Genomic DNA, 24,074 nt, shown 5'->3' on the forward strand with positions numbered 1-24,074 from the left:
CTGCCCAGCTGAGTGCACGGGCCGGCAGGAGGGGTGGGAAACACCCTGGGACCCCGACGAGCAAACATCTGCTCGCCCCCCGCACCGAGCCCCGGCCTCCTTGGAGGGAAAAGGCTGTAGAGGAGCGGTCGCACGCTCCCTGCCCAGAGGAAACAGATGCCGCCGGCCCGGCCCAGGCACTTCCCGTCGCTGTCACGGGGTGCTGAGAGATTTGCAGGTAGCAGAGGCTGCGGGACCACATCCTGCTCCGGCCGCGCCTCCCCGCATCATCCCGGATATTTCGCTTTAGGAGGGAAGCGAGGCGCAGAGGCGGGAGCTGGGCACCGTCAGAGCCAGCACCCGCAGGCTCGGGCTGCTGGGCGACAGCTCCCACCTCCACCCATCCCTCACCGGCCGGCGGGAACGGGGGGGCTCAGCCCGGCCCCCTGACCTCAACATCTCCAGCTGCTCCCGAGGGGGCTCTGTCCCCCAGCCCTGACCCGCAGCTCCCATGCATCCCGCCACGGGAAAGGCCTCGGGAGGCAGGAACAGGGGGTAGGGAGGGTCTGCCGCCCGCTCGCACCGCGAGCAAGAGCAGCTCGTGCCCTGGCACCGATAGGCACGGGGCAGGACAAATGCACCAGCAAAGAAAAAGAAGTCGTGGATGGCAGTGGGGCAGAGGACCCCCCTTCCCCCAGGGGACACCGATTGAACGGAAAGGGCTGTAGAAACCAGCGCAGATTTATTGTTAAAACACAACCACCGAACACCCGAAGGCTGCCGAGCGCCCCGGCAGAGCTCACGGCCGCGGCACCGGGACCAGGCTGTGAAAAATGAGGACAGAGGGGAGGGAAGAGAGAGCCCGACCCCAGCTCCGCGCACGTGGGTGACCGCTCGCCCCGAGCGTGGGGCCAGCGGGCGCCCCGGAGCACCCCCAGCCCTGCACCCCAGGGTGGTCATTTGGCGGCCAGCAGCTGCTTTCGCTGTTGCTCCAGGAGGGCTTCCAGGCGGTCGGCTCTCTGCACGGCCGCCTGCAACAGAGCACACGAGAGGGGGAGCTGGCTGCGCCCCGGGGCAGAGCCGCAGCCCGAGGGGCAGGGGGGGCCGGCTGCCCCCCTCACTCACTTCGTACTGCTTCCGAAGGCTGCTCACGCTCTCCTCCTTCCTCACGACCGCTGTCTTCACCCTGAGCAGACGGACACAGGGAGGCTGAGGACCCCATCCCCGAACACCGGGCTGGCCCCGTGCCCCAGGAGGGCGATTTCAGCACCGGGGGAGGCACAGCCCCTCTCCCCCCGCCCGGCACGCTGCAGCAAGCCAAAGAGCAGCAGCTCCGGGCTCGGGGTGCCGTTACACGCTAGGAGTGCCTTTATTCCCTTGGTGAGCGTTAGGTAGTTTGGATCATCTATAGGAAGAAGGGCACATTAGCTTCACAAGACTTAGTTAATTAACAGGACCACAGGGAGGGGATTTTAAATTTCTTCCCATTTCTCAAGCCCACGGTTGCCGCCTCATGGCTGGACTCTTCCCCACGGCTCTCAGAGCACCAGACTTTCTGCGTTTCAACCTTTGCCAGGCTGTAAGGGATGGAAGGGGAAATCTCATACTCAAGGTATGACCCTGGCTCTCAGAGTGAGGGGGAATCACTCGGCAGGATCCTGGAAAGCCAGCGAGCTCCATGTGCTCACACAACAGCCTCTCGTTACAGCTGGTGGCGAGCAGCTCTGAACAGACACCGACCGCAGGGATGGCTCTGCACCACGCTGGAGCCGTTAGCGCAGCGCTCTGCCCCACGCAGAAGAGCTCCCGCAGGAGACGATGCGCTTCCCCTTCCGATTCTCCTTTCACTTACAAAATCCCTCCCCCGCAGGCAGACTCAAGGGAAGAGCGTCGCTGCCTGAGGCTGAGCCCGGCTCCCAGCACCGCCTCCCCACCCAGCGCAGGACAGAGCCGAGCCCCGCGGCACAGCCCCACAGTGCCGGAGCCCTGCTCCCTGCAAAGCGGGTCCTTGGGGTGCTGTGCAGCCCACAGCCTGGGGCCCCGGCACGTTTTGGGGATGTCAGAGCTGCCCTCCACCCCCGCGGCTGTGCAGCAGCCCTGACCCAGCAGCAGGCTGCTCCCTCCCGTATGCTCGGGGTGGGGGGAAATCGGTTGCCCCTCTGGAGCCGCAAATCTGCAGAGCGAGATGCGTGGCTGCGATCACACGTATCATGCACTACCCACGGCGGAGCCCTCCAGGAGCCCGCCGTCAGCCCGGCCGGCTCGCAGCGCTCCGGCCAGGGAGGAACCGCAGAGGGAGCTGCGCACACCGGCCTCTCCTGGCAGGAGCCCTCACACTGCTCCTGACACTCGCGTCCTCCAGGCACGCAAGGGAGCAGCCCTGGGGACAGGATTACACAGAGCAGGCTAGGAGTCACAAGGGCCAGAGGATTGACGGCTGCGCAGGCAGCCAGCTCCGGTGACTCCGCTGCCCATTTTGCCTTGTCGGGACTGGAAGCCTGAGGACGCAGCACTGCGGACACACTCCTGCAACGCAGCCCGGGCCAGCTCTGCTCCCACAGCCCCAGCTACGAGCCCAGCCCAGGGCAGCGAAGTCCAGGCAGCCTCACCTCCTGTGAACCTCCTCCAGCTCTTTGTCCTTCTCCCACACTACCCTGTCCAGCTCCAGGCGCTGCCGGGCTCTCATCTCCGCCATCTCTGCCTTTAGCCGCTTGTTCTCCTCCTCTGTCCCCACCAGCCTGTCAACGAACTCCTGCCGGATCACTTCTGCCAGGCTGCTCCGCTCCTGGGCCAGCTGGTCCCTCACCTGCAGCAGGGCAGAGAGGAGACATCAAGATGCTGACAGGCACAGGGCAACGCAGGGGGACGGAGCCAGACGGGGCATGGAGCAAGGAGAGGAGCCAGAGCCCCAGGCTCTGCTCCTCACCCACCTTCCGGATCTCCTCCACCTCCTGCTCCCTGTGCTTCAGCAGGCCCTGCAGACGAATGCTCTCCCCTTCCAGCTCTGCCAGCCGCCCCTTCAGCTCGTTGCAGCGCTCCTGCAGCTTCCGCTCAGACCTCTCCAGCTCCTGGAGCTCTACCTCGTACTTGTCTCGGATCCTCTTAATCCTAACGGGAAGAAAGGACAGGCAGCCTGGCTCAGCCCGGCGCTGCAGGGACCATCCCCAGCCACCTTCGTGCTGCAGGAGGGACCACGACGCAGCAGCAAGCGGGAGATCTGCCCCACCGGAGATCCAGGGCTGTTTCCTCAAGTGAGAGGTAAACTTTGCCCCTGTGAGCCTCTCCTTCCTGCACTAACGCTGCTCACACCCGCAAGCTACAGTGTCCAGAGCTCGCGGGAGAGATGCGCAGGGCTCAGGGGAAGGGGACCAGCCCGTGAGGAGCTGGGACTCGCATCTCCCTCCTCCCTCTCCCCCCTACCTGTTCTCTGCTGCCCTCTCGCACTCCTCCTTGGCCGAGGACATGTCGGCCTCCAGGCGCTGGATCACCAACTCGATCTCTTTGTCTCTCTCCTTCCTCACCTCCTCCCGCAGCTCCCGCTCCCGGGAGAGCAGCCAGGCTTCCTGGGGACAGAGATGGCAAATGTTGCCTTGATCCCTCTCGGAGCCCGAGAGTGGCACCTTTGGAGAAGGGCAGCCCTTGCTGTTACCTCCTTCTTCATGTAGTTTGCCTCCCAGGCCTGCTTCTCGATCTCCAGCCGGTCCTTCAGCACCTTCACTTCTGCCTGCGGAGAGACAAGACGACAACCGCTCAGCTCCGGCAGCCGCAGCACCCCACGCCGGCTGGGAGCAGCCCCTGGCACTGGGGACCGGGCTGCTCGCACCCGAGAACAGCAATCCAGGGCCCAGAGGCGACCAGACCTGATGCCGCCTCTCCTGCTCCTCCTTCTCCTTCGCGTACTCCTCCTTCAGCGCCCTGGTGACGGCCGAGCTGCTTGCCTCCAGCTGCCGCCGCAGCTCCTCCGCCTCCGCTCTCTGCCTGCTCGCACACAGACCGCAGCTCCCAACGTCCGCACCGGCCCAGCCTCGCCACCCCCTCCTCAGGATGTTCCCCCTCGGCCCTCCTCGAGCACCAGCCCTCTTCCCACCGGAGCCTGGCCTGGGGAAACCAGCCCCACCGCTCCTGAGCTCGGGGCTGCCTCCAGCCCTCGGCCGCCGCAGGGGCCCTGCTGCCAGCCCTCTCACCTGGCCGCTTGCTGGCTGAGCCGCTCCTTCTCCTCGGCCACCTCCGCATAGAGCCGGCGCCGCTGCTGCTGCAGCGCCTGCTCCTCCTGCTCCAGCTGCTGCTCACACCTGCGGGGCCGAGCAGCCTCAGGGACGCGCCCGGCTTCGGGCGTTCGTCCGCCTCTTCACCCTGCCCCATCCCATCCCTTCTTATCGGGAACCCAGTGGCACATGGGTGCTGGACACCACCCCCATGCTGTGAGCCCCAAACCGCCCTCAAGCCTCCCCCCACGCCGTCGTACCGCTGCCGGGCCAGCTCCCTCTCCCGCTGGCTCTGCTCCTCCTTCTCCCGCTCCAGCAGGCCCCGCAGCTCCTCAGCCTGCCGGCCGTAGCGCTGGGCAGCCCGCTCGTCCGACTGCAGCAGCTCGGCCTCGTGCAGCATCTTCAGCTTCTTGATGTCCTGCCTGTGCTTGGCGATGAGCTTCTGGATCTCCGGCTCCAGCCCTGGGGCAGCGGGAAGGACAGTTACCGCTCGGCCTCGGGGCTGTCCGCACCCCAAGCCCGGTGCCCTTGGCGAGGAGGCTGCGAGCACATCAACTAGCAAAGAGGGGCCGGTAAGAAAGGGGGAGCGAGCGTGCACGGGCTTTCCTGCCCTCTAGCAGCTGCCTCTACCAAACACAGGGAGCAGAGACTGCCCACGCTGGGCAGCTCTTCCCCGAGCTGCCAGCAGCTTCTGCAGACACGGCCCCTCTCCGGGACCAGCACGGACGTGGCCCCTGTACCAGCCCGACTCCAGCCTCCGCCGAGGGAACGTGCCCGTACCTTTCACAGTGATTTCTTTGATCTTTTTGGTTTTCTCATCAATCCACTTCTCCCGCCTGATTTTCTCAGTTGCGCTCATCAGTTCCTTCAGTTTCTTAATCTCCTGTTCGGAAGCAAATGGGAAAGCTTCAGAGACAAGCTAGGGGAGAGAACCCCCGTCAGCCTGGGAGCCCGGCTGCTGAGGAGGAAGTTGCAGGCGAGAGCAGACGGCCTGAGCTGCGCACAGACGACCGCACAGCCCCAGCTACACAAGTTCTCCCAGTCCAGAGAAGCAGCCGTACGCTCTCCCAGTGCCTTCTCTCTCTCATGGGACGGGGCTGCTGCTCCCCGCAGACCTTGAGCACGGGGGAGAAGAGCAAAACCCTTGGGAAAGCACTCGCTGGCTGAGACACGAGAGCACCTACGGAGGGGAGAGGGGAAGCGGGGCTGCTGCGGGGCAGTCCGTCTGTCAGCAGACGCAGGGTCGCGTGTGAAAATGTTTCTTTCTCCAGCCTTCCCTCTCCCTGGCATGGAAGACCCTCGGCAGGAGGACAGACAGACAGACAGGCAGGCACACCTCCCAACACCGCGGTACCACCGCAGACCAAGCTCCTGCAGCACCCCAAAACTCTTCAAAGACTCGAAGGCTGCAAAGCCCAGGCACAGCCGCTGCTCTCGCTTCCTCTGCTTGCGTTTCCCTCCTCGGCCCTCCGCTCCAGCAAAAAGGCTGGAGAAACACCCAGGCCCTGCTGCCCAGGGAGCTCTGCCCCAGCACTCCCGTCAGCAAAAGCCGGTCGAAGCACTCGACCACGTACTTCTGTGCTGGCGTTTCTGGTGAGAAAGGCACCGGCCGACGGAAAGTCCAGCCCAGCCAGAACGGTCTCCGTTTCAGCATGGGCAGATGAAGACTGGGTGCAGGACGTGGGACATGTCACAGCTCCGGAGGACAAGCGTGCGGCAGGACACCCGATGGCCGCTGTGCGGAGAGGAGCAGGGAATAGCAGGGGGCCACCCGCACAGGGAAAAAAGGGCAGGAAAATGGGCACGGGAAGACAGGGACAGCCTGAAGGCAGCAGCTGAGCACGTGGCCTGGGGAGACGGGGCGAAGGGGCTCCTTCACGGGGCTGACCCTGCTGCTGAGCGGGGAGTTCCCATCCCAGCCCTGCTGCCTGCAGGTGCCTGCGGAGCCGGAGCAGGTCAGGGCGAGAGAGCAGAAGGGCAAGGCACAAAAAAAAGCAAAGACCACATTTACCTCGCAAAAGGGGCCCAAAGTGCGCCAGACCTGGGGAGAAAGAAAGGAGGGGATGGAGAGAGAAGGGGAATCGCAGAGTCACGGGGGAGAGGGGAGACGGGAGGGGAGAGACAAGACCAAACAGCCGCGTGTACGCGAGAGCACCGGGCAGGGCAGACGGCGGGGCAGGGGTCCCACGGGAGCGAGGGGAGGCGCAGCCGAACGGGCAGTTACACAGATGCGCCGAGGGCCCGGCAGCACCGCCGGCAATTGCAGCTCCGGGACGGGGGCAGAGCCAGCCCTGCCGGGGAGCGGGCCACGTGGTCGGAGCCCGGCTCACCGGGAGCAGGGACAAAGTGGCCAGAGAGCAGAGACGGGCTCCCGGGCTGTTCCCCACCGCTGCTGCCCTGCCGCGAGCAGGGAGCGAGAGGTAACGGAGGCATCTCCTCTGCCCTGTGCAGGCTGCAGCAGCAAAACCAGCTCCACGGGAAGGGGCCCCTCCAGGCACCACGCACAGCAATACTGCGCTGGCTTTTTCCTCTCAGCTGGGCTCAAAACTCAGGCTTAAAGAGTAAGGCAAAGCCAAGCGAGCCCTCGCTTTGTTTGCGTGACGATATCTGTCTGAACAGGCTCAGACTGGTGCAAATGCCTGCCGTGCTCCAGAGCCCTGGGCATGAGCTCGGCTGCAAGGCCGAGGGTGAGCAGGAACGGGGCAGCAGAACCAGGACGAGCCCCGCGGCTGAGCTGCGAGCCAGCGGTGCTGCCTCCCTGCCAGGCCCGGCACAGGGCGAGCTGAGCTGTCTCCATCTGTGGGAGAGGGAGCTCTCTGCCCGCTGCCGGGGCGAGCTGCCAGCCAGCTCCCACGAGCGGGCAGCACGTCCTCTCGGGGAAACAGCCCTCTGTGTGTTTGGGTGCTGGTCAGGGCAACAGCCCAGCAAAACCCACAGAGGTCTGTTACAATTCCTCACACGCCCCATGTTCCTTTATAATCTTATCCCCATTTAGCTCTGAGAGCACCCCTGCTCCTGCAAAGGGGGCTGGAAGTCACCCAGCTCAGGAGGATATGGCCACAGGTACAAATTCCTCTGTGGCATCGCGCTCGTGCCAGCGCCTGCTTCCACCTCTGCCGAAGCAAGATCCCCCGGTCACCCCCAGCCAGGGGAGAGCGCTGCCCGCAGCAGGATGTGTGGGAAGGGTCCTTCCGAGCAGGGCCCCCGGGCGCTAGCACTGCCTCTTGGTCTGCCCCATGCACCTGGCTTTGGGCAGCGGAGGACAGCAGCCTCTTGGGGAGCCAGGGCAAAGCTCCAGGGGTGACACGGACCTTCTGTGCACAGAGAACGGCTCCCCAGAAGGACTGGGCCCCCCGAGGTGAGAGGGACTGTACTGCTCTGGGCAGGGGCCCCAATCCAGCAGAACCAACCGACTCCGGCCACGGCATGTCTCCTCTCCCTGCCCCGCCGCCTTCCCTATCCCCTCACCAGCTCGTGCTGCTCCTGCATCTGGGTGATTTTCTTGCCGTACTTCTGGTCCACTTGTTTCAGCTCAGCTACCACAGCCTCACACTTCTCACTCAGCACCTTCTTATCATCAATGAGCTGGGCAGGGTGAAGAAAAGGCATCAGGCAGCCAGGCAGGGTAGGGCCACCTCAGCTTCTGGCTTCAGAAGCATCAGTCTGAGTTGGGATGAGAGATTACCTGGTCGATGAAGGCCAGATGCCTCTCGATAGCTGCCTCATACTGTTCCCTCTGCAGCCTGAGCTGGTGGCCGAGCTCCTTCTCAGTCTGTTTGACGTGCCGGACAGTCAGTTCCCTCTGCTGAGCCTTTTGGGTGTAGGGAAGGAATAGCCACAAGACATTAGAGAGAGAAGTTACAGCAGCCCCAGCATGCGTACAGGAGATGATAACTACCAAACCTGGAAGGCACTGTCGGGCCAGAACAAGGAAGAACAGAGCTAAATCAAAGTCCCTGGTACTCACACCTCCTGCCCCGCTGTCAGCAAGAACACCCAAACCCCCGTGGGACAGAGGAAAAGAGAGTTCAGCCAGGTCCTGACCAAGGGGAGGGGAGTTTGAGGATGCCTTTCAAATCGGGGGCAGCAAGAGGAAATGTGAGCGAAGCCCACACCAGACTGGGAAGGACCTTGCAGGTCTTTCCCAGGCTAACAGCGACTGGGACTGCGGCATGCCCGGCAGCCCCTGGCCCTCCGGCTCCTCGGCACTAGCTCCAAGAGCACCGCAGTACTTTGCTGGGGACACAGATGGGAAACCCTATTCGCAGAGCCCTGATCTTGTGCTTCAAAGCCACTGCCCCAAAAAATATCCGCTGAGGGCTCTTGGTCTTCATTCCCCAGCACGGCAAGCACATCTGGCTCACACACCAGGGCTGTCTGCAGCAGGCTGATGGCTCGCTTCTTCTCCTCCATTTCCAGCTTCAGCCTCATGATGGAGCTCGTGACCTCCGTGGCAACAGCCGACGCCTGCTCCAAGTGAGCCAGCTCCTCTTCCGAGAGGAGACCCTGCCACAGCAAAAAAGACCATTAAAAGGTCCTGGAACCAGGACAAGGAGACGGGAGACCCTTCCCACCAGGGTCTCGCACCACCTCTCCAATACAGATGGGCTCTCGCTTCAGCACTCACCTCCCGCTGCGTGGCCGAGGCGGCCGACCTGGGCCTCTCCTGTTCCGACTTCTCCATCTCATCCAGGAAACTGATGATGCTTTGGAGCTTGGCCTCCGAGAGCAGGGCCCCGTCCTCGGGGACCCCCGGGGAGTGGTTCAGCTTCCCAAACTTCTCCAAGTTATCAGCAGTCAGGGAATTGGAGCTGGGCTCCTGCTGGGCAGACACAGCTGTGAATGAGCACGCAGGGGAGGGCTCAGGAGAAGAGGTGCTGGCTCTTCTCCATCACTGGAGCCCAGTCCTCCCACTGCACCCCAGTAACCAGCCTCATCCTCTGTGCTAACCCCACTCCCACCACAGCCCTCGCACGGTTTTGCTCCTCCTTGCGGACGCCCAAGCCCTGGCTGCACCAAACTCCTCCACCGCCTTCTCACTCCTCCACCGCCTTCTCACTCCTCCACCGCCTTCTCCGGCAGTGAACCAGCTGCGTTTCTCACCCTCCAGCGCCCAGCAAGCGCTGGGAGAAGGCAGCCCACAGGGGAACCTGCTCTCACCAGGCAGCCATCGCTGTCTGAGGGTGGACGCAAGCGGCCTCGGCCCTCTGCTCACCCCGTCTATCCAGGCATATCTGTCCTTCTTGAAGAGCTTCGGCGGGGGCAGCAGCTCTGGCTCTTCCTCCAACAGCCTGAGCGTGTCCAGGAGCTCATTGAGAGTGACCTTGGACTGAGCCCTGCTGGCAGCAGTCACCACCGTCTCCAGATCCTCGCCACCCGTCTCTCTGGAGCTCACATCCTAGGGGAGAAGACAACACACCTTGCAGCAAGAGTTTGCCGGATCTCCCCAGAAGTCAACGAAGGCTCCAAAGCCGCCCCGGCAGAACAGTTGGTGCCAGGAGCCCCACGAGGCAAAGCCAGACCCACCTGCAGCTTGTCCTCTGCCCCAGGGTCCCGCGAGGGCACGGAGCCAAGGTCTGCCAGGCCGCTTTCTTCTGGCTCTGCAGCTACTGAGTGGAAATTGGCCTCTGCAGGACCAGACTGTTCTCAGGCACTTGCAACAACCAGCCCCTTGGAAGCAGCTCCCCAGAGAACCGCTCCTCCATCCTCCCCCTTCCCCCTCACGTCACACACGGCTCCTAAAGCATCGGAGACCTGCAGAAGGGACTCACCAGCATTATTGGCTTTGGTGACGCTGCCGGCTGGACTGACGTTCCTTGCAGAAGCAGGTTTGGCAGGCTTCTTCTTTGCTACCCTTCTGCTCTCCTTCACCAGCGCAAGTTCTTCTTCCACCAAGCGCTTTGCGTCCGAAGCCTTTTGGGCCCTTTTCTGGTGCAGTTCCTGTAGGGACAGAGAAGCCATCAGCATCCTGCCCAGCACAGGGAGTAGTTCTGACACGTCCCTGCACTGCTTCAAGTGCTAGCAAGGGCCTGGGAGACAGCAACAACCCACACGTTTGCTGCGGAAGGGTTAACAAGGACAGCTCTAGAGAAGGGGAAAGCACAGGAACAGCAGCTCTCCTCTTCACTGCTCTTCACTGCTCGGAGCGGAGCAGAGCGGAGGTGGTAGCCAGGCTCCTGCCAGCTCCATTCGCATGCCCCTGCGCAGTGTCCTTTGCTGCTTCGTAAAGGGCCTCCGAATCCCGAGGGCCGAGCACCGCACAGTGCAGCGACGCCGCAGTGCGCAGGGGGCTGCCTCAGCCGCGTTTTGGGAAGTCACAAGCACGTGTTTGCAAGGCTGTTGAGGCATTTTGCTGTCCTCCGGCTGCTCACTGCTGTGTCTCTCTCGACATCTCCCCCCACCGAAACATGATTCCATTTAGGGCAAAGAGAAATTGGGGGTCTTAAAAAAAAATCTACAGCTATACTGCAAGCCAACATGTGCCAGTCTGTGCCAACCCCTCATCTGTGCCCCAGGAGCACCAGCCCTTTCCTGCCGCAAAGGGGTCTGCAAGAACAGGGTGAGAGGAGCGGTGCTCAGCCCACCCTGGAGGGACCCTGTTCCCGAGGAGGGTCCCCTTCCCAGGGCGCTCTCGTCCTTGGCCACTCCGAGGAGCTGCAGTTACAGTCTCCTTGTGTCAACGTGGTCGCCCTTTCCCCGAGAACTAGATCGAAACCAGCACTGTCCTCGCAGGCTGCGAATGAGCTGCCAAGGCTTGGCAGGAGCGCAACGGGAAGCTGCTCTATGGCACCTCGGTCTCCATAGGGAGCCCTCCATTTCCAGGCTTGGCTCTAATTCTACTTCGTGCAAAGCCCTGGGAGATGCAGGGGAGAGGCCCTCTCGCACAAGAAGATGCCAACAAACTGCTCTCATGCAGGCCTTGCCTTGTCCCTACCTGGATGGCAGCACGTCGGGCCAGGCGCGCCTTCTCCTCTCGGATCTTCCGGCGTTCCTCGTCCTTCCTCTCGTGCAAATCCAGGATATTCCCTTCCTCCATCCGCTGCTGCCTTTCCTTCCAGAGAGGAGGGTCAAAAACGTTACTGAGAGCTCTGCAGCACCCACCACCCGCAGCAGCGAAGAGGAAGAGGGCACACTGCACCTGAGGTCACCCCATATCCAGGCTTTCCGTCCCCCCAGTCCTCCCCTCCGTGCAGGTACAGAGCCTCAGAGAAGCTCCACTTTAGAGCAGCTTATTTTCTTTAGATACTAAATGTAATTATTAGTCATCTGGGTCTGAAACCACCGAGGAGACAAGGCTTAAAAATAGACTCTCACATGCAAGAGCTATGGTACTCTTCATTATTGGGATAAATAATTAAACACAAAGAACACAAATAGCTGCAGATGACTCGTCACTCTCTAATGAGCCAACTCGTTACTGATTCGCTACGATGAGCCGAGACAGGGTATCCCTCCTCTGGCCACAAACATGTCCGAGACAATAAGAATTCGGCAGGATTTGAGCTGCTACCGCCAAGCGTCTGCCTGCTCGCAGCTGAAGGGAGCTGGTAGACCGGAGCTGTGCGGTGCTGAGCGCGGGGCCTCCCGGCCTGAACTCCCCCTGGAGCCAAACCTGCGCTTCCCCCCGCATCTCTGCGGGGACGGGACCCTCCTCAGCTCTCTGGACTGCAAGGGGCTGGCTAGATGGAAAGCCAAAGCCCCCTCGTCTCTGACAGCTCAGGTCTGGGTTGGGGGCTCTGGTGACTAAAGGGACTGGGATTCCCCCGCCAGCGAGGCGAGCGGGACACGGGTGTCGGGAGGGTCTGTGCTACACGGCAGCGAGAGGACTGACCTCCCTTTGGGAAGCCAGCAAGCGCCCCAGAGCCGCGGCTCCCGCCCTGTGCCATTGCGAGTGGCGTCGGTACCAGCGCTGGATGGTGACGGCGGCCAGGTTCACCTGCTGGATGAACCTGCGGGGAGAGGGAGGGTCAGCGCGGCCCCGGGCTCCTCCTCGGCCGCCGGCCGGGCAGCACCCCCCGTCCCGCTGCAGCAGAGCGCGGGCTGCTCGCCCACGGCACCGGGACTTCTTCCGTCCCCTCACACCCCGGCTCAACGAAGCCTCTTCCTGGGCTGACATTTGGGGGTGGGAGGAACTTGTGCCCTTGACGAGGACAACTCAAAGCGCAGAGCCAAGTCACGGGGAGGGTCAATCGGCCACTGCGGGTGCACTAAGAGGGGCCCTTCCCGAATCTGGAGCCCCACAGGAGAAGCACAAACCAGCACCAGCTCCCCTGGAGCTCACCCCTCCGCCCGGCACCGTCCTCCTGCCTCTTCCCACCAGCCACCACGCACCGGCTCTGCCTCACCTCTCTGCCTCCTCCTCGGTCACCTCCTTCCTCCGGGGCAGGCTGCTGTTGTTGTTGCGGGTCACGATGTTGTTGCTGGAGAAATTCTTCTGAGACTTCACGAAGCTGCTGCTTTCGCCATCCTCGTTTGAGGTCGCTTTGACAACGTTGCTGAGGAAGATAATGAAGCTACTGGGCACCGTCCTGCCCTGTCCTGTGCCACACCAGCACACGAACACGGGCTCAGCACAGCCTCCAAGCCAGGACCTCACCGCACTTACTTGAGGGAGCTGGGTGCCTGGTTGGAGCTTTTGGGCGCAGGGCCCTTCTCAGCGGTGGAGTAGTTGTTGTGCACCATGGTGGTGACACAGTTGCCCATCGCGCCCTTGTTGCTCCTTTTGTGGAGAGAAGACGAGGCATCAGGACTGGCTGGACGCGAAGGGGACAGCATGCACCACGGATGCTCCCTGCCTTGCAACCCCCAACCCAACCGTGACCGTCTGGAGCGCTCCCCAAGGCGAGGAGCTGGCCAGGCCTCACAAGCGACTCGCCCGCTCTCCAGAGCTCGCTCCTCGGTAGCTGTTACCTGACGCACAGACAGACAGACAGACACAGCCCGAGCAGACCTAACAGCCTGCTGTTCAGGCTGTTCTACAGGCAGCCTTGTCTCTCCTGGCCCTGAAGGGTTCAAGTTTTACTCGTTCCCTTTCCTAGAGCGAGAGCAGCCTCTCCCACACATCAGTCAAGCTCCTGCGCGGCTTCCAAACGCGTCCTGGCCAGCCAGCCTGGCACACCGTCATCGGTCTGCCCCGCACTTGACCCCCGTGCCCTGGCAGAGGCAGAGCACCGGCACCCCCCGCTCTGCCCGGGTGTTTTCTCGGTGTAGTTCCTCCCAGCACCAGGCCTACGGGCTCCGGCTCAGCGCCGTCCCTCCTACCTGTTGTTGGCAGTGAAGTTGGCTGCCAGGAGCGCGGTGGCTTCTTTCCTCCTCATGCCCGCTGGCGGCTCAACGCCGCGGGAGCCGGAGGGACCCGGGAACGCTCGCGGCTGATCGTCCTGCACGGAGTCAGCAGGTATGAGCGCAGGCACGGGCCAAACCCCGTCCTCAGACGCCACCCTCTTCCTTCACAAGCCAGTTTCTCCCACTCACAAGAAACCTCTGTGCCACAGCACTCGAGGCTTTGCCTGCGCCTCTGCCCGCCTCCACCAGAAGCCAGGAGCACCGAGGTCAAAAGCCCTGGGCCAGAGACAAGGCCAACACGGGCCAGAGGACTGGCCGGGCACGTTGGCCATCCAAACCGTGCCAGCTTTGACTGCAGGCTGAGGAATGACCAGATGAGCTGTACCACCCCATCCTCGGGTCTAGGGAAACCCTCCCACTCCTCCACCCAGCCAGCGCCTCGAGCAAGCAGAGCTGACTTAGCCCACCCGCCCCACGACGTCCCCGTCCTCACCAAGATGTTCCACGTGGTTTTCTTTTCCGGGGAGGTTTTGCTCAGACTCGCCACTTTCTTTCTTCCCCCAGAACTGCTCTCAAAGAGGGCCAGGAAGTCTCCCGTCTGCTCTGAGCTTTAGCCCGAACCAGGGAAGGCAGAGAGGAGGAGAGAACACGTGTTCTGGAGTTAATATTGCATGCAGACGAACGGCAACAAGAGAGCGATAGCAGGGTTCTCACCCTGCACAGGCTGCTTCAGCAAGAAGCACGCTCTGATCGCGGCAGGGCACTCTGACAACACGCACAGCACAGAGCCGAGGCACACCCACCGCCCGCCACCGCGACACGGAGGAGGAAAGGGATGCAGAATCATTACAGTCATGAAATCTATGAATGCTTTTATACAGAGCTTTAGATTTCAGCATGACATGCGGAGATAGAATATATTAAAGGGGCGGGCACAGGGCAATAAGAGAACGGAAAATCACAATTCAGAGACAGCCCTGGGAGGTCACCGGAGACAGAAGGAGAACTTTTCATCTCCTAACACAGTCCAGCTACGGTCCGGACGGTCCACGAGGAGCTGTTGTAATCGAACGGTCCTGTCCCTTGGAATTAAACTGAGTGTCTTTTGTGACAGAGGCTTCCCAGCCACAGAAATACACTCCATCTCCCCAAATCCTAATCAAGGACCAAACGAAAAACCAGACCTTGGCTTTCCAAGGCCAAGCTGTAACCCCCGATGTGTATGACAGAGCTTAGTGTACATTTTTGAAAGGCTCTGGTTCTCTCACAGGACAAGAGAGGTCAGACAGATGGGTGGGGTTTCACACAGTCCCGTCCAGGGGACGGACGGATGCGGGCTGGTGGCTGGAGCGGTACCTGCGCGTGCCGTTCACCCGCTGGTTAACCTGGGTGGTGCTGTTGGACCTCCGGAGGTTGTTCATTGCCCGGGACCCCGCATCTTCCTGCGGAGGAGAGAGCTAAATTCAGCAGCGATGTTAAGAAGAAGCACAGGCAGGCGGAGCTGGGATGCCTGGCCTAGACAGGCTCCCCCTGTGAGTCAGGCATCCTAAAATAGCACTGCTGGCGGTGCTGCCCTTCCACCCCCTTCAACACAGCCCCGACACGATGTTTCCGATATCCCCGCGGCTGCCAACCTCTCCTTGAGGCCGAGCGCAATGACACCTCGCTCCCTCTCGGGCTCCCGCGCTGCTGCTGAGCCAGCAGGAACGTGTTCGTTTGTCCGTGCTCGTTACCTGCCCTGGGAACGAGCGTGAGGGAAGACTGCCAAGGCAGCAGGGATTACTCAGCAAAGAGCGCAGAGACTCTCCACTACTGGATCTTAACAGAGCCCAGTAAGTACCTGGGGCTCATTCGCGCTGCTGAAAAAACAGTCATAGAAACCCCCACTCAGCGAGACACCGAGTCCCCGGCTCTGCTGACCCCGGCAGGAACGGAGGGTGCTTGGCAAGGCACAGGCTGGGCATGAAAGCGCCGCAGCATCCAGCAGAAGATACCAGAACTGGGGAGTTTCCAGAAGGAAATCTGCACAGGGAGGTGAAGGGCAAGGAAGGGAAAAGGCTGAAGCCTGATGCTTTCCTGCTTGCCCTTCTGTGTACGTTGAAGGGTCGAGACAAGACCTGACCAGCAGCCGATTGTTGAGGACGATCAGATTTGGAGAGAGCACGCGGCACTGCCGCACCCAGAGCTGCAGCTCCAGCTAGCACCTGGACCAGCCCAATTCTCCCCTCCCGAAGGCGGTGCGGCTGCTCTCCATAAACACGCAGCCGTGCCACACTGCCAGATGCTCCTGGGGGGAGCCAGGGCCCCCCCCGGGCCACCTCCCACCCCAGGCTGCGCTTCAAAGCTCAGCCTTGCAGGACCAGCACAGTCCAGCGTTAAGAAGCCAGGAGAGCGGGCGTGCGTCGAGGCATCCCACAGCCCGCGCACACGCGCCTCCCCGCCCCGAGCAGCAGGAAGGATGTGGGGATGAAGGACTTCTCCTGCCCAGGACTCACCAGAGCGTTCCTCTTCGGTTTGCCGTCGGCGGTGACCGAGACGGAGCGCGCCATGTGCTTGGCGGGAGAGGCGCTGCTGGAGCGCCGCGAGACCGGTGCGGGGAGGCCCGTCAGGCTCAGATCCACACCGCCAGAACTGGCACCCTGGAAGGAGGAGCTGCTGCGGGTGCTCTTCATGCTCGAGCAGAGAGAAGGGGCCCTGGAAGCACAGCACAGACGGAGAAGTGAAGGCACAGGGAGCACATCCAGCCTCGTACGGCAAGCAAACCACGCGCTCTGCTCCCGGGTGTCTCCTACAAACGCCGGCACACAGAGCCGTAACTGTTTTCAAATGGGACAAAACACCTTCCTCCGTATTTCCACATGCCAAATAACCCTGAACGCGGGGCCGGGAGAGGCTCCGGGTGAGCTCCTCACAGTGCCTGACACCAGCGGCCGTCTCCTCACTGCTTTGACCTAATGCCCCGGCTGCCCATCCCACGCCCTGCTGCCCCATTTACGGGCCGGGACGCTGGCTTCAGGGCAGACGACTAACACAGAAGAGAAAAGCCCTGCTCCCCTCACCGGGCTCCTGCACTCCGTACGGACGTGGCTGCGAGAGGATCATGCGAGCCCAGAACGGCCCCTCCTGCTAAGGCCGGGGGTCCAGCTCACCCAGCGCCCTGCATCGGGCAGCAATGCTGAAGAAGCGACTGGGATCCTTCCCCCACCAAGCGCTCCCAATCTCCGCCAAGAAGCCGTTCAGAAGCGGCCGTCCCCTCGCCGCGGGCGCAGGCAGAGCTGAGCCCCCTTCCCAGCTCGGGAGGCGGCACGCTCCCCGTTTTACCCCTTTGCATCCCCTCCCGGGCTGAGCCGGGAGCTGTCGCTGTCCCCCGGCATCGCTTTATTTCTTCACCCAGCACAAACCACCCCTAAGCCCACCCTCCCTCAGCAGGTCTGGTTTCACCCCCGCCACGGGGGCTCCACCGCAGACCTCGGCAACGCCTCAGCCTCCCGCAAGCCGAGTAAACAAAAGGATCTCGATGGAAACCGCTGGGATCGCACCAGGAAAACAGGGGCCCAGAGTCCGGGCCCAGAACACCCCTCAGGGCCAGGCCCCCAAGGCCCCTCCAGGCCCCACGCAGGAGGGGCGACACGGGTGAGGGGCTCCAGGCAGCGCGAAGGGCCCAGAGGAGAGTGAGAGGGACCCGCCCGCCCCCCGGGGCCTGCTGAGGGGGCAGCACCGAGGGCGAGGCCGGGGCCGGGGCCGGGGCTTCAGCCCCGGCCCCGGCCCCCGGCCTCACCCGAGGCCCTGGCGCCCTCCTTGCCCAGCTCCAGCCCCCCCCACAAAGGGCCCCTACAAGGCCCCGGTGCCCCCCGTACCCCCGTCCCCCCGCGTCGGAGCAGGCCCCGGTCCCGGCCCCGGCCCCGGTCCCCCTCCCCTCAAGGCCGCGCCCGCTCGTGCTCAACCTACCGCCGCCGCGCGCACCCCCCCACCCCAGCCATTGGGGGGGGGCGGGAAGTGGTGGCTACCAATCGGAAGGGAGGGGCGGGGCGGGAAGAAGAGCCGGGGTAGGTTGAGCCGTAGAAGGGGGTGGGACGAGGGAGGGGAGAGGGGCAGGGCCTGGGTATGAGGTAGGGGTGAGGGGCGTGGCCTAAAGAGGGAGGGTGGGGCGATGGGCGTGATCTGGGGAAGAGGGAGGGGCGAGGGGTGGTGCCTGGGGATGAAGGGCGGGGTCTAGTGAAGGAGGGCGGGGAGAGGGCGGGGTCTGGGTAAAGTAGGAGTGAGGGGCGGGGCCTGGAGAAGAAGGGCGGTGTCATTGGGAGGTGAAAGGCGGGGCCAGGAGGGAAGAGGGGCGGGGCCGGGGATGAGGGAGGGGCGAGGGGCGGAGCTTGCCCCACAGGGGCAGGGGGAGCTCTGGGGGGTCCCAGCTGTGGGGCAGGGGGAGCTCTGGGGGGTCCCAGCTGAGGGACAGGGGGAGCTGGGGGGCAGGGGGAGCTCTGGGGGGTCCCAGCTGTGGGGCAGGGGGAGCTCTGGGGGGTCCCAGCTGGGGGCAGGGGGAGCTGGGGGGCAGGGGGAGCTCTGGGGGGTCCCAGCTGTGGGGCAGGCGGAGCTGGGGGGCAGGGGGAGCTCTGGGGGGTCCCAGCTGTGGGGCAGGGGGAAGCTGTGGGGCAGGGGGAGCTCTGGGGGGTCCCAGCTGTGGGGCAGGGGGAGCTGTGGGGCAGGGGGAGCTCTGGGGGGTCCCAGCTGTGGGGCAGGGGGAGCTGGGGGGCAGGGGGAAGCTGTGGCGCAGGCTCCAGCAACGGCGCAGGAAGAAGTCACAAGTTCCCAGACGCGAGGGGGGGTTTATTGGTGGGTCCCGGCCCCACTGGGACGGCGCCTTCTCCCGCCCCAGCCCCACCGCCGCCGAGGCCAGAGCCGGTATGGGGGAAGCCAGAGGCAGTGGGTCACCCAGGAGCACCCCATGGCTGTGCTGGGGTCCCCAAACCACCCCCCAGTGCAGCCCTGGCTCCCCCGCACCCCCCTCACAGCCCAGCCGAGCGAGGGGCGCCAGCAGCCGTGCCCGTCCACCGGCCCCGGGAAACCGGGGACTTTTGGCAAAAAAGACGGCGAGAGGGACATTATCATCGGATCAAAGCCCTGGCCCCCGCGGCCATTTCACACCCCACGACCCCTTGGCAGCCCCCCTTCCCTCGCCCCTGCGGGACGGGGCGGGTAGGGCTGCTCGTTTGCTTTTCCCCCGGGTGCCATGGGGGCAGCTGGGGGCACGGGGCCCCCGTCCCCACCGAGCCCGGTGCGGGAGCAGCTGGGCACCCGCGGAGGAGCCCCCCGGGGGCCACGGCACGACAGGCTCCGCAGGGAGGGAGGGCAAAGCCCCCGCGCCCCCCCGGAAGCCCGACGTCAGCTACATGTTAAGAAAGGCGAAGGCCGACGGCTGCCGGCTGCCCTCTGCGTCCGTCTGCCTGTCCCGGGGCTGGGACAGTGTCCACGGCTCCACCGGCGGAGAGTCCGGGCAGAGCACCGCGCCGGGACGGGCCACCAGCTCCATGCCGGCGAAGAGGGACAGGCTGCGGGAGGGCGCAGCGGCGCCTGCCGTGTCCCCTGCCAGCCTGCTCACCGCCTCCTGCTCGCAGGGGCAGGCTGGCACCGCGGCACCGGGCGGCCCGTGGGTCTCCGCTTCCACCCTCTGCTCCTCACCACGGGCCGGCGTGGCCACGGGGAGCGGGGCTGCGCTCAGGGGGGTGAGGATGCTCTCGCCTGCCAGGGGCGGGATGTCCGTCAGCAGGTCCCCGGCGCACGGGGCTGAGCCCACGGCGAGGGCGGAGGGGTCCGAGTCCGGGCGCGCGCTCTTCGGGGAGGGCTGGCCTCTGCAGAGAGCCTCGAACTGCCGCAGGATCTGGGAGGAGAAGAGCGGGACAGGCGGGAGTGAGAGCGGCATCGGGAAGAGGGCCTGGCCCCGGCACCTTTTCCCAGGCGGAGAGGCTGTCCTGGGGATCAGCCCCGCCGTCCCCTCCCAGGGCTCAGCCTCGTCTCCTGGGGAGGGAGCATCAGACCCCCCAGGCTCCCTGCCTGGTGGGACAACTCCCACCCCTCTGGGACACGCACGGAACCACTCCCAAGAGCTGGGTGTCCCCGAGGAGGGGCAGGCCGGTCCCCGGGAGCCCCCCGCCCGCGGAGAGGGCACGGGGACATCCCAGGAGTCACCTTCGTTGCTCGGTTGGCGACGGGGCCGGGGCTGCCTTGGCTGAGCTGCTGCAGGTGCTGCCGAGTGACGGCAAAGATCTGGTCGAGGGAGAGCAGGTCGGAGCACATGAGGGAGGAGATGGCGCACATGGATCTCTGCGGGGAGGAGAGCGCGGCTGAGCCCGGCGGGCAGGACGGGCAGACACCAAAACGCCCCGGCTCGGCGGGCGCTTCTCCCCCCGTCTCTCCACCCTGTGCCTGCAGCAGCACAGCCCGGGGTGGGCAGCACCGCGGGCACGTGCCGGCGGCACACGGGACTGCCCCGCGCTCACCATGCGGACGCTGTCACTGGGGTCCTCCAGCGCCCGGCTGAGCAGCTCCAGCACCACCTCGCAGTTCAGCAGCCCGCACCTGGCCAAGGGGAAGGGGTTACGGCCGCACCGGCTGCACGCAGCACCCCGAGCCCAGGAGCCGGCCGGGAGCGGGCAGCCCTCCTGCCTGGCAGCATTTCGGCCCCAGAGGCCCGTGCCAAGGCAGCCAGGGGAGTGAGAAGGGCTCAGGCTGCCCCTCGAAGCCCCCACAGCGCTCCCCGCCCGGCCCCGCAGCACCCACAGTCTCGGAAAGCGTCCGCCTTGGGCACTTACTCCTTGACGAAGTGCTGTGCTTCCTCCCTGGTGAGGAAGACCCTGGCGCCACGGGTCAGCACCGACACCAGGCTCACCTCCCGCACGCAGTCGCCCAGGCTGTCAGCGTCCACCCTGCCCGGGGAGATGCCTCGGTGGGGACAGGGGCCGGCCCTGCTCCCTCCTGGGGTCCCAGCGCAGACCCCACCACCCTCCAGCGGGCACGGAGTCCTCCCAAATCAGTTCCCCTGCTCGTGGCTCTGCCCACCCACGGGCTGCCTGGGCTGGGAGGGCAAACATCCCAGGAGGAATCCAGCCAGCAGTGCCAGGGGACTCCGGATTAATGGTGTGAAGAGCAAGGGCACCATTCCTGGAGATGAGGGAAGCATCTCAGAAGGTCCCGGGGAAAGAGGAGCCCCCCCAGGGCCCCGTTCTCACCTCTCAGCCGTGTGGGTCAGCTCCCGGCTGGCCCCAGAGTGGCTGTCGCTGCCCGATTTGCTGCAGGAATCCGAGGTGCGGCTCAACTCGCCGTTCCCCTGCGAGGAGTCCTGGGAGCTGTGCCCGCTGTCCGCCTCCTCCCAGCCGCCCCCGGCCAGCCCTGGCTGGTGGGTCACTGCAGAGACAGCAGCAGTGAGGTGTTGACCCCCAAACCAGCCCCACTACCTCATGGGGACCCCCACCAGGCCCCCCAGCAGCCGGTAGCCCCCCAGCCCAGCGGTGGGGGGACCTACCTCGGGTGCTGTGCGCTGCGGTGACCGCTGGTGGCTTCGCAGCCCCAGCCGGGCTCCTGGCAGGTGAGGGGGCTCTCACGGGCTCGTAGGCGTCCTCACGGAGCTCCCTGCGGCGAGGCCGGGGTCCCTCCGGGGAGGGGAGCACAGCGTGAGCCACCGCTTCGGCCGCTCGCTGGATGGTGCTGAGCAGGGCTTCCCCCGTCGAAGCTGGGCAGAGGCCAGGGCGTCAGGCGCTTCCCGGGGAGCCCAGCCCAGCCCCCGGGCACCCACCGCCTCGCAGGGTGTCATGAGGGGACGGCGGGGACCTGCCGGCAGAGAGGAGCAGCCCCGGCAGCCGGGCTCCAGGCACAGCCGGGCTGTGAGGGACTTCTGGCTGGACAAGGGGATGAGGAATACCTGGGAGCTACCGGGACAGGCCACGGGGCACAAGCTGACCTCCCACGGCCCTGCCGCACCTCCCAGCAGGGAAGGACCCAGGGAGCCCCCCACTGCCAGCCCCGCGGCCATGCCACCAGCCCCAGCACCCGTCAGACGGCTTGGGAAAGGGGAGAGCTGCACAAAGCAAAGGGTGCAGCGCGGCTCTGCCCTGAGCCACCAGAAACACCCACCGAGAGAGCTGGCAACCAGGTTACCAGGTCTCCGAACGCTGGGAGCCTGGTCTAACCCCAGGCAGGACCCCGGGGCTGCGGCATCATGGCGTGCAGGCAGGGCAGCACCGAGCAGGGGACCCACACGGGGTGAGGGGCAGCAGCAGGCGAGGGCACAGCCAGGACTTACCGGAGCTTTTCTCAGCGCTGAAGCCAAATCCTTGCAAGGAGCCGCAGGGGCTGGGGCTGGAGCCCATGCCTGGGGGAGGCACAAGGCACGTTCAGAGGGAGCACAGGCGTTTGAGGTCGCCCTCCACTGCAGTTCCTCCCCGTTGCAAGCACAGGGGAGTGCCTGGGGCAGCCGGGAGGAGCTGGGGTGCAGGGCAGGGCGCTTACAGGAGCACTTCGCTCTGAAGCTAAGGGCAGCCTGTCCCTCCGCTCCCCCGGGGAACATTTTTCCCTCTGACACAGTACCCTGCAGCCTGCTCTAGCCAGAGTTGCAGAACATCCTCAGCAAGCAAAGAGTGGGGCAGGGGCAGCAGCCAGACACCCATCACCGGGGCCTGCGGCACCCTGCCCCCACCCCCAACAGCCTCCCTGGCCAGCAGACCCTCTGCACACCCACAGCTCCAGCCGAAGGGACCGGCCCGGTGCTGCCAGCACGGCCCGTGGGAGGTGACAGGGCCGCGAGGGGTCTGCACTTACCCGCAGGAGGCAGGGGACGGGCAGGCAGCGCGGCCGGCGGGGGGAGCGGCGCATCCGAAAAGAGAACGCTGGCCAAGTCCTGCCGGGAGAGACGGGGGTGTGGGCAGAGAGCTGGGGAGCGCCGGGCACCCCGACCTGGCCCTGAGGCGGGGGTCTGGGAGGCAGAGCTGCCCCGCCCAGCACAGGGGGAACAGGGCTGGCACTCACCTGCGCGGCCGCCCGGACCTTTTGGTTCAAGCTGTTGCCGTGGAGGGGGTCTGGGGGCCCAGTGAACACTGCAAGGCACAAGGTCGGGAGGGCTGGGGGACGCTCGGCTCCCAGGATGGGGCAAGACCCCGGCCCCGGCCAGCGCTCAGCCTCTGGAGCAGCCCCCACCGGCAGGAGCCGCCCTGGGCTCTGCCCCGCAGCCAGGCTGGGTTCTCCAGCACCCTGCCCCCCCCGCCCTCTGCCCCGTTACCTGCCGCCTCCCGGATGAAGCAGGCGTTCCTCTTGAGCTGCAGGACGAACTGGGGGGAGCCCTGGGCGCATGTGTGCAGCAGGATCTTCAGCACCTGCGGACGCGGGGCTCGGGGTGAGAAGGCCGAGTGGCGGCTGCCCCACCAGCCCCCGGCCCTGCGACAAAGCCCATCACCCCCACGGTGCCACCCCGGCCCCGGGGCTCCTCTGCGGCCGGGGGAGCAGCCGCCCCCACCCACCACCACCGACCTACCTTCAGCTTGACGTGGCAGGAGCTGCTCTGCAGCCGGTTGAGGAGATACTCCAGCAGGCACTGGCTGCTGCCGGGCGACTCGTGGGAGATCTCTGGGGCGGGGGTTAGGGATCCTGCTCTCCCCGCGGGAGGTCTCGCCCCGCAGCACCTCTCCCCCTCCGCCCCGGCTGCCCCCAGCCGCCCCGGCCCAGCCCTGCAGGCCTCCCGCACCCACCCCGGCCCAGGGACCACCCCCACCCTCCGCGCTCCCAGGAAGGATACTGGCGATCTCCTCGAACAGGTACCCGGGGCAGGGGACGTCGTCGTCCGCCGTGCCCCTCAGCAGCACCGGCAGCTGGAGCGGGAGGAGGGACGGCGTGAGGGGGGCCGGGCCCGGCTGGGGCTGAGCCCCGGCCCCGCTGCAGGCCCGGCCCCGCCAGCCCCGTGTAAGGCCGCCACAGAAGCCCCCTCCCCACCCCGGTGAGATCATACCGCTGCACTGACATCACAGCCCTCGAGATAAGTGACGTCACAGCTATGACATCAGAGTGGAAGGGCAGGGCGAGGTGGCCATGGCAAGGCCGAGGGGCCCGGGCTCTGGCAGCACGGGAGGTGGGAAGGTGCAGCGATGACATCACGGGTGGCGGAGTGACGTCACGTCCCCAGGCAGCCCCCCTCAACCCCCCACTCCCTCCCCGGCCCGTACCCGGCTCAGGAAACCCAACCGGTCTCTCAGCGGCGCCGCCATGACACTCCCGGCGCCGGCCCTGCCCGGCCCGAAAGCGGCGTCGCGGTTCCGCCCTCCGGAAGACGCCGTAGGCCAATGAGAGTGCGAGACGCTGCCGCTCGGCCAGTCACGAACGAAGAAGGGCGGAGCTCCGAGCGGAAGTAGCTCACAAGGTTGACGCCGGCGGCAAAAGGGCGGGAGACGGGAAGTAAACAACCGGCACCTCCGCCAATCAGAGCTGCCCGCGACGAGCGACCAATCAGTAGGGGCTCGGGAGGTGGATGCCGCGTGTGACCAATCCACGCTTTCGGCAGGCCAACTCGACCAACCCGAGAAGGCCGAGGGGACGACCTTCCACCACCACCCAGTCAGAGAGCCAGCGCGT

The 24,074-nt window shown here is 65.1% G+C and overlaps 2 protein-coding genes across 12 annotated transcripts; both read right to left on the minus strand.

Annotated features, from left to right (window-relative positions):
* Positions 1-704: 704 nt before the first annotated feature.
* Positions 705-17,531, minus strand: CEP131 (centrosomal protein 131). Of its 9 annotated transcripts, none has more exons than XM_075169366.1 (27): positions 17,418-17,531; positions 15,965-16,163; positions 14,826-14,911; positions 13,963-14,077; positions 13,446-13,564; positions 12,790-12,903; positions 12,530-12,679; positions 12,016-12,133; positions 11,119-11,235; positions 9,956-10,124; positions 9,711-9,790; positions 9,345-9,582; positions 8,812-9,020; positions 8,553-8,690; positions 7,870-7,995; positions 7,653-7,769; positions 6,196-6,225; positions 4,965-5,067; positions 4,445-4,646; positions 4,164-4,271; positions 3,840-3,957; positions 3,629-3,703; positions 3,400-3,542; positions 2,910-3,087; positions 2,589-2,785; positions 1,105-1,165; positions 705-1,010 (listed from the first exon to the last, which is right to left on the minus strand). In XM_075169366.1, exons 1-27 carry the CDS (start codon positions 17,447-17,449, stop codon positions 936-938), a joined length of 3,417 nt encoding a protein of 1,138 aa, XP_075025467.1. In that variant the 5' UTR covers positions 17,450-17,531; the 3' UTR covers positions 705-935. The 9 variants fall into 9 exon arrangements, with proteins under 9 accessions (XP_075025467.1, XP_075025466.1, XP_075025465.1 ...); XM_075169365.1 differs by having other exon boundaries at positions 9,711-9,793; XM_075169364.1 differs by having other exon boundaries at positions 9,711-9,811.
* A 740-nt stretch (positions 17,532-18,271) lies between these two features.
* On the minus strand, positions 18,272-23,766 carry TEPSIN (TEPSIN adaptor related protein complex 4 accessory protein). 3 transcript variants are annotated; one of them, XM_075169374.1, is made up of 13 exons: positions 23,669-23,766; positions 23,245-23,317; positions 22,984-23,075; positions 22,732-22,825; positions 22,482-22,573; positions 22,275-22,353; positions 21,760-21,828; positions 20,983-21,189; positions 20,690-20,864; positions 20,273-20,386; positions 19,961-20,039; positions 19,650-19,784; positions 18,272-19,341 (listed from the first exon to the last, which is right to left on the minus strand). In XM_075169374.1, the coding sequence occupies exons 1-13, from the start codon at positions 23,708-23,710 to the stop codon at positions 18,850-18,852; spliced, it is 1,743 nt and encodes a 580-aa protein (XP_075025475.1). In that variant the 5' UTR covers positions 23,711-23,766; the 3' UTR covers positions 18,272-18,849. The 3 variants fall into 3 exon arrangements, with proteins under 3 accessions (XP_075025475.1, XP_075025476.1, XP_075025477.1); XM_075169375.1 differs by having other exon boundaries at positions 22,482-22,549; positions 23,669-23,765; XM_075169376.1 differs by lacking the exon at positions 20,273-20,386.
* Positions 23,767-24,074: the final 308 nt, after the last annotated feature.

Source organism: Calonectris borealis, chromosome 20, assembly GCF_964195595.1.
Source record: "Calonectris borealis chromosome 20, bCalBor7.hap1.2, whole genome shotgun sequence".
In the NCBI taxonomy this organism is placed as follows: domain Eukaryota; kingdom Metazoa; phylum Chordata; class Aves; order Procellariiformes; family Procellariidae; genus Calonectris; species Calonectris borealis.